The 17051-nt window shown below is 34.6% G+C and overlaps 1 protein-coding gene across 2 annotated transcripts in view; it reads right to left on the minus strand.

Moving 5' to 3' along the window:
- LOC112042844 (forkhead box protein O) overlaps window positions 1-17051 on the minus strand; it is a 128080-nt gene that overhangs the window by 22607 nt on the left and 88422 nt on the right. Inside the window, exons 3-8 of one of the 2 annotated variants that reach the window (XM_024078016.2) lie at window positions 9775-9957; window positions 8550-8650; window positions 6964-7212; window positions 6517-6749; window positions 5764-5957; window positions 4964-5451 (exon numbers count right to left, since the gene is read on the minus strand). In XM_024078016.2, the coding sequence (XP_023933784.1) occupies window positions 5275-5451; window positions 5764-5957; window positions 6517-6749; window positions 6964-7212; window positions 8550-8650; window positions 9775-9957 (1137 nt within the window). In that variant the 3' untranslated portion in view covers window positions 4964-5274. Of the gene's footprint in view, window positions 1-4963; window positions 5467-5763; window positions 5958-6516; window positions 6750-6963; window positions 7213-8549; window positions 8651-9774; window positions 9958-17051 lie in introns of those variants that run through there. The other variant, XM_052884516.1, reaches the window with a different exon arrangement.

Consider the following 17051-nt stretch of genomic DNA (forward strand, 5'->3'; position numbering starts at 1 on the left):
CGGTTTCATGCGCGTACATCCTAAATACATAAGTAGGAATATGGATACAAAGTAGTCTATGTGCTTGTAAATACTATAATCGATCTTTGAGCGAAATTCCAAAGAGATCCTGTCAGCTGTTGCGCCGTCATTATTAGTAACAAACATCGATAAAACAATTTCCTGTGCAATTTTCTTATGAGGATCCGTCGAATAATGAATAGTAAAAGCTCAGATCATGTCCTATTTATATCCTATTGCAATTTTTATTAATTAAATGAATTTAAAGTTGTTTAAACACTACATTTTTACTCTCAGAATTTTATACATATTTAACTTTTTTCTTTCTATTCTTATGTTTTTTGTGGATTTTATTTCCCTATCTTTATATTTTTTATTATTAGTTTCTTCATTAGGTCGTTTATTTAGGATAAGGTTGCCTATTGTGCATTTTTTGTAAAAAAAATTTGTATCTTGAATTGTATGTTCTTTGTGTTGTGCAATAAAGTGTATTTTCTTTCTTATATTTTCCATTGAATTAGTTAAGATTTTCTGAAAAGTGAGAAAACAATCCATTAGCTGGTCTGTTTAATTGCTGCCGAACGCCCCTGCCAGCTTATCCCCCATTAACTTCTAGCTTTGAAAGTATTAAAAAATTAACAAAAAACCTGCTAAAGACGTATTCTTTTTCAACCCTAAAAAACAAGTCATTACCGAAGCCGGGTTTAATCTACCGTCGTATTCTGGATTTTTTCGTGATATTCCATTATTTGAAGGCGATCGCTCGACACCGCGCGACGGGCACCGTTTACGCTGAAATGATATGATTAATTACTATGCTCTCCCTCATTAGTGAGCAAATAGGAGCATTCAGTGGTGAAATTGATTCACGGGTGCACCTACCAGCCACGTTCATCGAGATCTAATTATAATTATTATTCATTCCAGTGAACAAATGACAAATGGCTTTCATGGAAGTTTGCGGATGCATTGTTTAATTATTCTACTCTTAGGTAGGAAATCAATAATGTTATGCAATATTAAACTCAAATAAATTAGATGTTACCGAAATTTTGTTAATAATGACGCATACTTGAAGTAACTCATAAAGGTAATTTAATTTTATTGCGAAACATTGGTAGAAATTGCAAGTTTGTTATTGAACTCTTTCAATTTCATTTAATTATCTCAAGTTCATTTTGCATAGTTGCATGCATATTCCTTTATCCTATGGAGAATTATAGACCTTAGATCCACCATAGTATTTCAACTTTTATGCATGCAGCCTAGTTTAGGCCTAGTATAATAATATGAGCTGTACCTATATTTATATTAATTACCAGGATGATGCGACAAGAGTCTCGAAAGCATATATGAATAACTCGTTTAAGTAATATTCATTATGATATTTGAGAAGAGTCATTCACTATAACTGGTTTAACCAGCTGAAGCTAATTGCCAAAAACCAGATTTTGGGATTGAATTATGCTTCATTTTATACAGGAAATCTTTATTAATTTTATCATATATGATAATAATCCATATCTGAGAATAAACTAATCAAACCAAAAATCTTTGACGTTTCGATCACCGGAAAAGTATTTCTAATATTTATTAATGAAAAATATTAATTAATATTAATGTTCAGTGTATAATTTACAATGTCCTTGAGGGAAGTTACATTAACCTTGAGTGCTATAGGCTATATCTTATCCCCATATTCCTACGGAAATGGGAACCACGCGGGTGAAATAATTAACAGTCTTATTATAGTGTTTTTATTCTATAAATAAATGATAAAAAAGCTTGGTGTTAAACTGCATTATACGACTGTGTGCTTAGTTGTAGATAAGTTTGGTAGTAAAATGGTAGTAAACAAAAAAAGGAGGCTTTTTTAGGACTTTGGGTCCCTCGTAACTTTAATTTTAAGTTTTCGACTATTATTACCACCATTACATTAAATTAAATTATGACATAACTTGACATATCAAAAGTGTTTTTTAAACTAAGCCTAATTGAAATAAATGAGTTTTGATTTTTTTTTAATTTTGAATAGATTTGTTCTTCGCACCACACAAACTAATATTAATTTATCGTGTCAAAGTTAAAGTATATTTTTGCAAGCACCTTGGTAAAGCGTATACGCTTTACAAATGAATATCATTCGAGTCTCCGCGGCGGGAGCTAACGTTCGCGACCCGTCAATCTCTTTTTTTTTTCATACACATTCTCTCATAAATAAAGGAGATCGCGTGTCATAATCCACATACAAAGAGATGGAACAAAAAATGGCATTTTCTTAGGGTTCCACAGTCAAATACGTGTGTTCGCGATTTTTTAAAAACGAAAAAGGTACCAAAGGTTGGTTTTAACATTTAAGCATGTATCCTATAGTACAGCCTTTCTTGATAATACTGTTTATCAACAAAGAAATTAGCAATGAAGATAGAAAAAGCATGTCATTTTTTAACTTGTTTATTTTAAATTATGTAAGGTTTGTTTATAAAATGTTATATAAAATATATTTATCATATCTAATTGTTCTAAGCTTATTAATTTTTATTAATTTAAGTACAAGTTAATTATAATTATTATTAGGTGTGAAATGACTAGTGATTTAAAACCTTATTTTTAATTTGTTTGTTGTGAAACAGTTCTCATCAAGAAAGGCTGTAGTATAAGTATAAAATAAAATCTTGAGAAAGGATTAATAATAATAACAAATATATTCAAAAATCTATCATCGATATGGCATTCTATAGGGTGTCGTTGAATAGGCTTCTCAGGAGCATTAAACTGGTTATTTTTGTCACGTGCCTCCTCTGAGTACGATAACTTATAGTGTTTACGATAGTGCATATTATACTTTAATCTATCTTTTATCCCGTACAAAAACTTAAAAAACAAGAATTCATTTTAAACATTTTTTTTATTAAAACGCCAAACAACCCACCTAAGTACTGTGTAGGTCACCTACGGAACACTAACTTCACGTGGGCCGACGCACGCTTGAACGGATTTTCTGTAATACGACGGACGTAAAATGGAATGGGAGACAAGTTTTGTGACCGTAAATTTTTGTATATTTTCCACGAGGATTTTTTTACTTTTACCCAATTGTCTAACTAAAGCGAAAAATACAAGAGCTTGGCCTCTAGTATTGAGCCTCGATGTGTTTTATGTAGCTCATTAATGACTTGTATTACCTTGTAGGTTACTCGCGGACGCCTAGCGGTTTCACCCGCGTAGTTCCCGTTTCCGTGAGAATACGGGGATATAATATAGCCTATAAGATTCACAAATAACCTGGATTTCGACTGGTAAAAGAATTTCCATTTTCATTTACCCGGTACAATACTAGAAACTTTACCTCTTATAGATATTTAAATTAAATTACTTACTAAAAATTCCTATTATAAGACCTCCTCTGAAATATAAGCACTAAATCCCCTATTTAATTAGTAGGTACACTTGTTGATCAAGCAAGTCGCAGGGATTCGCTGGATGGCTCAGTATGGTGATGTTTGGAAGTCCCTACAAAAGACCTATGTCCTGCAGTGGACGTCCATCGGCTGATATGATGATGATGACTTGTTGATAATACAGGAGCTCCTCCTTTTAAATATCATAAAATTTTAACTTTAATCGTAAAGTCTAAAACTTAATACCTATCTTATATTTCTATAAAATATTGAGATATTTTATATTTCACAAAATGAAATTGAAATATTGGAAAATATGAATTTCAAGTTTCAAGTTTCAAATATTTCTATCTGGGTCTTAAATACTCGAAAATGGGGTCAGATTACCGTCGGTTGTTTTCACGAAACAAAGTTATAGTTGATACCGGCTCTGAGTTATTGGACAGTCGACCGGGGAACTTTTGGGGGATTAACGCTGATATTACAAGGATTTATTGCATTTGTATTGTCCGTTAACGTTTTCCTAGTTTCTTCAAAAACGTATAGGTAAGTAGTTCTTAAAAATTATTTCACGAACTACTCGTTTTTAATACGATTTTTTTAAGATACTAATGGATACAACTATAAAGCATATAATGATAATTAAGTCGTTATCAACCCATATTCGGCTCACTGCTAAGCTCGAGTCTCCTCTCAGAATGAGAGGGGTTAGGCCAATAGTCCACCAAGCTGGCCCAATGCGGATTGGCAGACTTTACACACGCAGAGTATTAAAAAAATTGTCTCGTGTGCAGGTTTACTCAGGATGTTTTCATTCATTTTATTTCGTAAAATGCACACAACTGAAAAGTTGGAGGTGCATGCCCCGTTCCGGATTCGAACCCACACCCTCCGGAACCGGAGGCAGAGGTCATATCCACTGGCTATCACGGCTCTCTATATAAATTAGGTACTTATCTAATTTAATTATATTGTATAAGGTTTTATTTATAGGGATATTTTATCACATAATTAAATGTAGGTAATGCGCAGTTTTCGACATTTTGAAAAATAGACGTATAACTGAATTAAATCGTCCTTTTCCGAAGTAGAGAAAACAATATTGAAGTAATAGTTTGTTTTAATACATTTTAAGACAAAAATAAACCAAACTTATTTTCACTCGCTTTTAAAATCCTGTTAAGAGCTTTTTGTTTCATTAATTTGATTCTAAAATTTATTGAGTAAGTTGTTAATATAGATATGTTTTTCAGAACATTACTTTTTCATTTTTCCTAAAAACCTTAAGAGTTCGCCACTAGGGGACTTCTATGACTGCCTAATATAAAAATATTTGCTTGTATGAACAAATAAAGTACATTCAATCTTTTCAATTTTGTGTCTATAAGTTATTTGGCATTACACAAAAACCGCAAAATAGATTTGGGTAATATTTTAACTTTTATAATATCTAAGCTAAGTTTCATTAATGTTTAGTTGGAGACGCAAACTAATATGCGGGTAAAATTACTTTGACGTCGCCAAAACTAATCTAGAAAAAATACTAACAAAAAAATAATTACCTTTTCTAAACTTCATAGCGGGGCCCGCCAAGCCCCCTCTCGGTCCTCTGAACCGCAAATAAACTACTCATATCACAAGCTTCCACCTAGCTTATAACTATCGCCTACACTAACACAATTGACGCTTTAACAACAGGTAACGCACCGCCTTAACTAACACTAAATAAAATTCTAATATTAACAAAATAATAAAAAAAAAGTCTGCATGCAAAGTAACAAACTTGAACATAATCTGTCCGCGTAAATATTTACATTAAAAAAAACAGCGGTTATTTCAACGCGCAAGTACAAGTAAATGGGATAGTACGGTTTCAGTGGACCCAAGAGGGGGCTACGGAGTAGGGAGGGGCCCCACCGCCCGAGAGTGTAGTGGGGACAGGTGGTGCTGGCGCGACGAACTGACTCTCGGCCTCGGCTGCCATTGACGTGTTCTGTTGTTGAAAGTTGAAGTCCAATGCGCCGCCCATGCTGAGTTCGTGGTTTATTACCTACAGATAATACACCTAGAAATAAACTTTTTGTATTCGACTCAAAATAAAAAAAAAGTTAAAAAAAAATCACGCGATTTTTTGTCATCTCCAATTTGCAATAAACATAAGAAAAAGAACATAATTATTGCACATACAAACAAATACTATATATTAAATAAACTTTTGATGAAATAAGTGAAACATTTTAACAATTTAAAACATCATAAGTACTAAATGCGATTTTAAATAACGAAATATAATTCAATCCAAATAGTCTTACGTAGATGTAAATTAATAAAAGGACCTTGAAGTAATAAAACTGTAACTTACGTCATCGACATTACAATCGAAACTGTGCTCCAATGTCTCTATATTCAAATTCAAGTCCTCTGCGAGTCCCGTGTTTAGGGCGCCCATGATCTGGCCCATCACCGTCGTGGGCACCATGGCCCCCGTTTGCAACATTAAGCCACCGTTTAACAGTCCAGGGTCTGACGTCGCCACCATTTGCATTTGGGTGTTTTCTGCACAGAAAAAACGATAGTTGTATCAAATTCTTTTTACCACATTCTTTTCTCTCTAACTAAGCGAGAATTTTGTTATAGTATATGGCTACAGTTCCTAAAATATGTGGGGATTTAATCGCATCAGGTGACATTGTAGTCAAGGGCTAACTAAAAAAAAATTAAAGATTCAAAAAATGATCGCTGTTATGAATCTGTACCTTCCAAAAAAACCAACATTAGTTTTTGGAAGGTACAGATTAATGATAGTGGTCACTTTGTGTTTGAACAGTGAATACGGCAGCGTAGCTCATGGAGCTCGCCTATGATTTAACTTCTCGTTATTTCCGCCGCTATGCTGTTTTAATTTAATTAAGAAAAGAAGGTAAGTAAGTAGGGTTAGACGGTCATCTCACACTGACAGAAGCATTTTAGGATATGTTCCTTGTAGAGTGTTGTTCTGTGATATAAAATTAATACCAATTGTTTGTTGCAATTGCATTGAAAATCGCCCATGTAGTGGTCCAATGTACCTTTCATGGATACGTAAAAGATACATAGTCTACGAAAAGCAACTTGCCTGTTTGCATAATATCAGCAGGGTCGGCAGGCGGTGGCGGTCGTACGAAATGATTGAGTGCGTGTTGATGTGGGTGCGCTGGGTGAGCCGGGTGCGCCGGGTGCGCCGGGTGCGCAGGGTGCGCGGGGAACAGTGACGAGCAGTTGCACCCACCGTGCGGATGTCGGGGACACGCACCGTACGCATAACGGAAACTCCCAGACGAGGTTGACGACGATGTCGTTGGAACGTACCTGCCAGTGGAGCAAAACTCTATTGAAGACTACAACTATGTTACAACAAAGTTACGTGATCTCTTAATTATAAAACTCTACTCGCATCTAAACGAAGCCAAGCTTTCTAAGACGAGGCTTTTACTTTAATAAAATTTATTCAAATCTCTATCTATCTAGGCATCTATTAAAAATAATTGAAAACTGTGCTGAGCATAAACTAATAAAATCTTACGTATTGAGGTATGGGTCTGCTCCGTGTAGCTTCATCGAGTCTGCGAGTGTTCCGGCTAGGACGTCGTCTTGAGTATTGGGGTATTCTGTTTGAGAATAATCATTGCTCGGAGTGTAATCCCCAGCAGGAGGGTAGTCTGAGGCCCAGTCCGGTTGAGAGGGCATTAGAGACTGGATCGGTGACAGACGGCCGCATGACGAAGCGTTCGATGAGGTCCTCTGACGGAAGTCCGGTGATAACTGTAAAATGCTGCTACGAAAAAGCGAACAAGCGTCAAAAAAGAATTTATAACTCAAATATCGACATAAAAGTATGACCATGAGTATCAGCAAAGATAAAACAATCAGATAAACAATCGTGTCATGGCCATTGATTTATCGATACTTAAGTAGCAAATAATGAAAATCCTTAGCAGAAATAAAACTCAGCTAGGACCTAGATGTGTCTAAGAATAATCCTATATATAAAGCAGAATGGGAAGCATGCAAATCTAATGCCTCCATCGCGGCCCGCTAACATGAATGCCAAATGAAGCGATCATCATAACGGGTAAAACGGTCAGAAAAGAGACATTTTACTACAGAAATTATTTGATAAGAGTTGTTAAGGCCCTCCATTTGAACGACAACATTCAACACAAAAAATAACCGATATAAATGTCAATTACGTCCGTAATTTTGACAGATATTCGGCAATAAAAACGTTGAATATTGGAGGAATGACGAGATTCAGCATCCGCATAACTCATCATCTAATGGTCGTGAATGATTTAAAACCTTTTATCGTAAAGTAACAGTGTTACTATAACTCATTTTTATTAGTGCGGTCAACGCTGCTTTATATCGAACGTGGTTTTTGTTGTAAAGTGGATTCACGTCATAAATTGTATGCGTGGTCGTAAATATTAGGTGCACTACGACATTTGGCAGAATCCACAATTGCATTTCTTGTATGGTGAATTAAAGTCGGATTAGTATCGCTCACCACGTTCCTTTAAGATAATTGGCGGAATGCCACAATAATAAAGGAGATGGTCCATTTCAGGTCCAATCTGGAACCCCGTATCATTAAAATTTAAAAATACAAGGATTTTATTAAAATTTATTAAAGTGAATAATTCTAACGAAATAAAAAGAAATAAATGAAATAAAAAACCAAGTTTATGAGTTATATCAAGATGGCGCCCATAGAACAAGTATGACATGACAATTGACAGCAAACGTCAAATCGATTACTGCATTGACAACGTCATCTATCCGCCATTATTACCCTTAATAATGTTGCATTTCTTAGGAGATAATGAAAAAAAATAAATAGAGATTATATTTCGATAGAATTAATGTAAATTCGTAGATTTGTATATTCAAAAATAATTTTAAAAAAATATCTTCTTTTATTTCCGCTAGGGTACAAAGACTGATCCTGGGCTCCATACAATTTTGGACCATCTCCTTTTATACTCAACAGTATTGATTCATTATCAAAAGCATTTCAGTCTAATTTTTAAAAAATATTATAAAATTTTCTATAAAGAAAAGTAGCAGAACATGTAGGCACCTAGTATGTAATTGAACTGTTATCATCACCTGTGTATTGGAGAATCGGGAAACATATCGAGACTTTCTGATATCGAACTACTGGGGCTTGGTGTGGCGTCGGCTGTCACTCCATTTCTTAACGCTTCCGGCTGTTAGGAATATAAGAATATATTCAATAATATTTAATATTCATATTGAAAAAATATAACCTTGAATATAACTAATGCTAAACTGTCTCGTTGGTTAAATAATTCCAGTGGCGAGCACTTCATACTTAAAGTACAGCACCTTAAGAGATGTTTTTATTAATGCAGATTTTCTCTGTTTGGTTAAGTTTGCTTATTAATACATACCCTGATCGACAACCTTATGCACACCACTGAATGGTTAGCGTACTTCAAATCACAAAGTCCTGGGTTCGGCTATGAGTTTTTCACTCAAATTCACAGTAAGGTTTCTCAATTCGGAGTTAGGGCTGCGGTTCCCCTTTACCTTGAGCACTTTAAGCCGTTGGTCCCGGTGATTATTATTAACAACTGATAATGGTCGTTATATAACAAACATTATCACCATAAGCCATGTATTGAGACTAAACTCCATGTCTTTTTTTCTATAACAGTAAGATCAGAAGGACTATTCTGTATCAATGTCTTCTATTAGTAAGCTCGAATTCATCTCTAGCTTTCTCTTTCTATAGTATCGTATTAAACAGAGGGGAATTAGAAACTCGCACTTTCGAGTCATACAAAACATCGTTACAGAATAGCGTCCTAAATATAAATGGCCTTGTACTAGACCATTAAAATGGGCTGATAAATAATTATGAACTAAAATAAAGACTTATTAACCTTATAGTCCGAGATCAGTTAAAAAAACATCTGGTTAGTAACAATTTTTGGTAAACTACCCTCTTCCGAACTTGTATCAATAACGAGGTTATTAAAAGTTGTTACTAACCAGCAATTTTTTTACTGTTACCTATTTAATAGTTATACAACTGTGATATGAAGTTTTTGATGAATAAAGATTTCTTTTATTTAAAAAAAAAAACAAAAAAAAAACTTAACAGCCACAATGTCCTACAATTGCGTGGTACATTGTCTCGTTCCGATGCTCAGAAAACCCAGTTAGCTATCCAAGTCAAGAATTTTCGTAAATAAAAAAGTCGAGCATCTCATCATGATGAAGCTACTTCGAAAATTAACTTGATAGTAATCACTTGTTTAGTTCCACGAATCCTGGGCTATTATTGTCACTGAAATAAAATACCTACCTTCTTTTTTATACGTCCTCTTCGTTTTTCAGACTTGGACGTCTCCATGGAGGAGGCCCGCCGCCTCACCGACTTGCCGGGCTTGGCGTCCGGGTTGATCATCCACCATGAGGACTTGCCCGTGCCTTCGTTCTGGACCCTCATGAACCGGTTGTGCAAAGACAGATTGTGCCGAATCGAGTTCTGTAACAAACATAAAATAGCATTAATAATTATAATAATTACTCTTCCAGATTTATTATCATCATCATCATCATCATCACCATCATCATATCAGTCAATGGACGTCCACTGCAGGATATAGGCGTTTTGTAGGGACTTCCAAACATCACGATCCTGAGCCGCCTGCATACAGCGAATCCCTGCGACTCGCTGTAGTCAGTCAACCTGGTGGGGGGTCGACCAACACTGCGCTTTATAGTGCGCATATATAAGTAATCCGTGGCAATAGCCACTTACTAAGATTACTTATACATAGTTTACATAGAGTTCATTTTATTATACGAGAGACAGATAGGAATTGTTGAGTGCACAGTAGGGCTTGTTCCTAGTAAGCATCCGTTAAGAAAACTATCCCTTAAAATAAAACATCCCCTGTTTTATTTTAAGAGATATTTTTTCTCCACTTAACATCTGAAGGGCCATCTGCTTGATCAATCATTGCTCTTACAAGCTTCGAAAAATTATAATTGTCAAAAAAATTAAAGCGGTCGAGTTAGCGAATAATATCTATTGACGATTTAAATAATATGTAGCACATAGATAGTTGATGCTTTATGTGCTTAAAATTACGTGCAGTCATACATATATCTAGGTTTTTAAGTAACACACTTTTCTATATATTATGTACTTCTATTTACTTTTTGGAAAATGAAAGATTTCGTTGCATTCTCAATCTGAAACGTAAGTTCAGATGCAAGATAACAGTTCTTCAGAACTGTACAGTTAAATGCACTAGCTAATTCAGTTATAGGTATACAAATAGTAGATTTGTTTTTAGCTTTAATAAGTAGAGAACAACATTTCAAATTAAAGTTCAACATGAATGAAGTTCCATCGGTTATTTTGCAACGAGGTATTTTTAATATAAGTTTTAACAACATTTCGAACCTGTAAAGTCGTTATCTGGGTTTCCGAAAGCTATTACTATATTACGGTTGACCGCAAAAAATCTATTTTAATTCCAACTCAACTCAAAGTTACTGCAATAACGCGTCCTATCTCACACCGGTAATAAAATCTCACAACTTTTTCCGTTTGAGGAATAAAAGCAACCACAGCAACGAATGAAGTTAAGCAATAAAAGAGATCATAAATAATTTCTGCGTGCCCTGTGAGAACTGCCACTTTCTGGTATCTCATTGCTATGTAAAGTTTCGACGACCGCTTGCGCAGTGGTACAACACTAGTATGGGAATTCCAGGCTCGAGCTTGATAATTTCAACGATTTTGATGAATGCAATTTCACCTGCAGATAGTGGAGGGTTAAAAGAAAATATTGTATGCACTTTGACTATGTCTTTGCATTATGTGTGCGTTGTTATGAAGTAATGTTTTGTATGAAACATATGACTGTGTGAACCTATTTATCTTATTATTATCAACAATCTTGTACAATATTTTTTCATACATTTAAACATTTAGATTTCTTAATCACTTTTTAAAAAAAAAATAATTCAGAGAAATATTAAACGGTAATTTTGTTTTTCAGACACTGAATGGAAATGATTTTTATGGCAAGATTACTTTTTTAAATATTTGGTTCAGAGAATTCTACAATTTATTTTAAAGTTAAGGTAATTTCACGATTCAGTGTTTTCAATCCACTTAAATGCTTACGAACTTTTACTAATATATTGATTTCCAGTTCATAAAGCTGAATTTGATTTAATACATATTATCGTAAAATATGTTGAGTTGACAGAAGAATTTTCATACATGACGCTCTGTCGCTCACCTCCTAATCCGTTACAGGTTAGCTTTAAGAGACGAAATATCTCAGCACTCCATGGACTCACCGTGCAAGTGCCGGGTCCATCGTGTGGCAGAGAGAAAAACTGAACCGAGCAGATGGAGCCCCGAGCCCGGACTTCTGACCGATGGTAGTAGGGCTAAGGACGTCCTTGATAGTTAACTAATACTCCCCTTCTCCGCTCGTCTTGTTCTCTCTGCCTAGCCAAATTTGGTAAGATCCTACCAGAGCAGCTTCGGATACCCTTTCTAATATATAACTTGCTGCCGTTCTAGTGAGACCAAGGTCTTTAAGCAAGTTATAGAGAGATTTTGCTGGTAATCCTCTCGCACTTACTTCCACGGCGTACAAACTAACCATATTATAGACATTTTTAATTAGTTCATTTCTTAAGTCATACTATTTAAATAACTTTAATTTAGAATTACCTACTAAAAATAACCAGTAAATAAAACATATAATTTATTATTTCTGTAAATATGTATATGAGCATTTTACGTGTTTTTAGGAGTGGATGCCGCATGCAAATTGGGTACACGTCTGGATGATTTCGGTAGCAAGCGCTGGTCATGATTATGTACCATGAAACCGTAACTCAAATATTTACATTAAAAAAGTATAATTAATCAAAATAATGTACTGGAAAATTTGTAAGTGTGATAAAAGATTAGAGAGAATACTAGAGTATGTATTTTTTTTCATTGCAATTTGTAATACTAACGGTCAAGCTTACGAGTAGCTAAACTAGCATTAGACATTGTATGTGAGTAACCGAAGCCCCACAGTTTTTTTTTTTATTCTTTACAAGTTAGCCCTCGACTACAATCTCACCTGATGGTAAGTGATGATGCAGTCTACGATGGAAGCGGGCTAACTTGTTAGGAGGAGGATGAAAATCCACACCCCTTTCGGTTTCTACACGGCATCGTTCCGGAACGCTAAATGGCTTGGCACTACGTCAGTTTCACCCGCGTAGTTCTAGGTCCCGGAGAATACGTTGATTAAATATAGCCTATGGACAACCACACTACACTACACTGGATTAGCACCGCCTTCGAACTGATCAGAAGGTAGCACATAGGTTAGATGTTATTTTTTTGCTTGAGTTGGAAGTCGGTTGAATTTTTTTATTAAAATTTTTATTACAAATTCCCATGCTTGACGTTTTAAACTAAGCATACTTGAAATAACTGTATTTTGATGTAATTTGGTGCCTAAAGTGGTAGTAGGTAGTAAGTACCCTAAGTTACCCTAAGTTAACCCTAAGTTATTACAAAAAGCTTACTCTTAAAATGTTTTTACTATTGCTAAACCTATCGCACTTAGCTCTATTCCAGTGAAAACGATATAAAAAGTTATGAAAATGATTTAGAAGTAGAAGCAATAAATAATATGGACATCGACTTTGTCTTATAATATTTAGAGAAGGTACAAGAAAATGGCGTACAAATCATAAAATCAGTGACAAAGTACTATGCGAAACATGTACATTTCCCCGGTTTTCACGCGCTATTTAACACGAATGTGATATAATAACCGAAGCTCTCTCGCGTTTCGGGATGCATGGATTATGTTTATTTTTGATAAATGTCCTTGTAAAATCTTGCAAAATACCTGATAGCTAAAAGGGAGAATTCGCGTTTATTGGGGTATCGAGAAAAATCTATAGCTTGGCAACTTCGTTCGTAACACTCACGGTGGTCCGCGCGGGCCGGGGGGCGTGTAGCGATGAATGAAAAGCAGATTTCACACCCGCGCAGTGTTTCCCCCCGTCGCCCGCATATCATGGGTGTGTCATCAACTAACTTGCCAGACTATACAAACGTAACTACTATATATATTATAATATTTCTGTATGTATTGTTTTTATCTGCGTAGTTCCCGTTCCCGTATGAATAACAGGATAATATTCCTCGACAAATGGGCTATTTAACACTGAAAGAATTTTTCTAATCGGACCAGTAGTTCCTGAGATTAGCGCGTTCAATCAAACAAACAAACTCTTCAGCTTTATAATATTAGTATAAATAATACATATTCAATACTTTGGGTATAAATATGGTATTAAATATGTACCTATTACACTATTTACTAACTTTCTAAATAATAATATAATTAAACAAATAATCAATGTAAATATATAAAATTAAAGTGTTTGTTTGTAATTTTAAATTAATAATAAATGTATTAGCGATTCAAAATAAACGTAATGTTTTTATTTAATAAATAAATCCGTTTTAAAATATTCTACTTTGACTTTAACTAATCTTGATAAGAAACCTCGGTGCTTAAAATTACTTAAAATCCGATAACCCATTTATAAATATATACCGTCTCAATTTGTATTAACAAAAGACCAATAAAATACAAAAAAATAGTTCGCAGAAACCGATCACACTTTCGTGAAACTTCTAGTGTCGTAACCAAACTTGAATCCATAGAATTATTTATAGGCTTCCAAGATTATGGAAAATTTTAGACTCGACACTACTATCTGACTTTCAAACGAGCCGTACCCGTAATGTGGGGCCCTGGTTGTCCGAATATTAACGACGGACGACAAAGCTCATGGTTTTTGTTAACGTTTTTTGTTTCGCACTAGGATTTAGCCGCGACTACGTCTGTAATTGCTCCCTAGAAGGTTTATCGGGTACCAGAGTAAAACTCCAAGTTCCCTCTTCAGAAAATTAGCTCTTTTTGTCAGAAAAGCCTTTTGTCACATGTGTTTATAACTCTTAAAAGAAGACTATAGCCTTTAATTATTTGTTACCAATTGAAATCAACTATTTTTTTTTGTTTACAAAAAAGGTGATGATAATAAAATAATAATCAACTACTACATAATTGAGATTTTCCTATAGAAAATAGACAATTTACTTTAAAAGTTTCAAAAAGTTAGTTATTTTACGAAAGTCCTGCTTATCAATCCTGCTGCCCAAGCTCATACACCGAGTACTGCTTAGTGACGTGCACTTTATAGATGCAATAATCTTTTTTTTATAAATAAAAATGGAGCCGACTTTAAATACGTATTTTAGTTATTTTGATTTAAATACAAAATTACTAAACCGGTTTTCATGAAAATTAAATGGAACCAATCTGGAAGTATACCAAGTCTCTCGAACAAAAAAAGAATTTTCAAACTTAGTTATGAACAAACATTAAAAAAATACAAACGCGTCGATTTAACAAACTCCTTTTTTTGAAGTCGGTTAAAAATACACTGACTACCCTGAGAACTCATTACGAACCTGTATTGTACAAATTGTAGAAAATACACTACTACTGTTAAAAAAAGGCTTATAAATTAGCGCTAAAGAAAATGTTTTACTCGTAAAGGGCCCATTTCATGATTCCCAGAGCGCGTGTTATTTTGAGTTTTGACATTCAATTACGATGTATAACAATTGCACTTGTGTATAAATCCACTAAATGCGGGCAAGTGTCGCGATTTATCAAGCGTAAAAACAGACGCAACGAATGGCCTGTCAGTACTGATGGATTTGTCGCCAGGAGCCCTTACCAAGAATTTTTACAACTACCAATTGGGCTATTTGTATAAATGTAATCATGTAATTTATGTGCCAACGCTGGCTTATTCGCAAAGTATTAAGCATTGAATGTCCACAGTTCATCATCATCATAACCAACCCGCGGCTCACTGCTGAGCTCGAGTCTCCTCTCATAATAAGAGGGGTTAGGCCAATAGTCCACCACGCTGGCTGGCTGGATTGGCAGACTTCACACACGCTGAGAATTAAGAAAGTTCTCTGGTATGCAGGTTTCCTCACGATGTTTTTCCTTCACCGTTTGAGACACGTGATATTTAATTTCATAAAATGCACACAACTGAAAAGTTGGAGGTGCATGCCCCGGACCGGATTCGAACCCACGCCCTCCAGAATCGGAAGCAAAGGTCGTATCCACTGGGCTATCACGGCTCCACGGTCCACAGTTACTTAATAATTACTATACTAATATTATAAAGAGGTAAAGTTTGTGGTCTTCTATGGGGTAAAATCTGGATTTTGAAAAATCTTTGTTACGCGGGTGAAACCGTAGAGTGTTTTATATACGTGAAAAGAGAAATCACTCACAGAAAAGGTGTGTGATATGTCATGGTCTCGGGTATTTATGTAAAGATAGGGAAAGTACAAATACGGGTTACAAAATATATAAATAATTTAAATATTAAAACAGCATAGGTTTTTATAGTAAAATTAATAACTTGAAATTCCGAACGTTGTACAGACGACGAATATGATTTATTAAATTATTGTTGTAAACATATTTTGTCGTTTACTTAGTAACATTCAGTACAGAATTAATTTTTAAATGAATTCTGTACTGAATGTTTTTTTAAGAAGAATTTTCTAATAATTCTCACATTAAAAGAAGTACCTATATTAATTAATTGACTAAAAAATTGTAGTAGCGTTTGCATATGTAGATAGAATTTGTCTGTTCTACAATTTTATAGTTCTTATTTTATAATTATACTAGCTGACGCCCCGTGGTTCCCGTTCCCGTAGGAATACGACGATAATATATAGCCTATAGCCTTCCTCGATAAATGGGCTATCTAACACTGAAAGAATTTTTCAAATCGGACCAGTAGTTCCTGAGATTAGCGCGTTCAATCAAACAAACAAGCAAACAAACTCTTCAGCTTTATAATATTAGTATAGATAGAAAGTTTCCGTTGAACAATTTTTTGTTATTATCTTAGTGTTAAATATGTTATATTTTATATTTATAGAATTTTTTAAATTTAGTTATATAGAGTTATAGATTTACGAGTAACAATTAGTTTAGATGTAATTATTAAAATGAGCGTCGACTCACCAACAAACTGCTTGTTCAGTTTGGCGAGAGAATAGAGCAAGGAATAATCGTTAAGTCTTAACAATAAAAAAAAAATGAAGAAACACACAACAAAGAAACAGTAGCATACACCTAATATCCTTTGTTATACGTAGTTATAAATAGTAATGCTTACGATTCAAAAGACGGAGACAAAATTCGTACGAGATGTTAGTTAGAATTTTGCGAACGGTAGGAGCTATGGCGCCACATCGACCCTTATGGGGTGAATTAACCGTCTCCGACGTCGTCCCCTTTAATGCTCCACAGACTTAAATTTAGTCGAATTTCCATGCTCGTAATAATATCGTGTTACGCAATCCACGGAATCAATGGCTCATGATTTCCGAACTTTATTGTCACGTAGCGGTTTATCAATGTATAAAAACACATTTAAAGTAGTAAGAAGGTTAAATTTCTTAGGTATTCCCTTGTAAAATTA

The sequence above is a fragment of the Bicyclus anynana genome, chromosome 12 (assembly GCF_947172395.1).
Source record: "Bicyclus anynana chromosome 12, ilBicAnyn1.1, whole genome shotgun sequence".
NCBI classification, from domain to species: domain Eukaryota; kingdom Metazoa; phylum Arthropoda; class Insecta; order Lepidoptera; family Nymphalidae; genus Bicyclus; species Bicyclus anynana.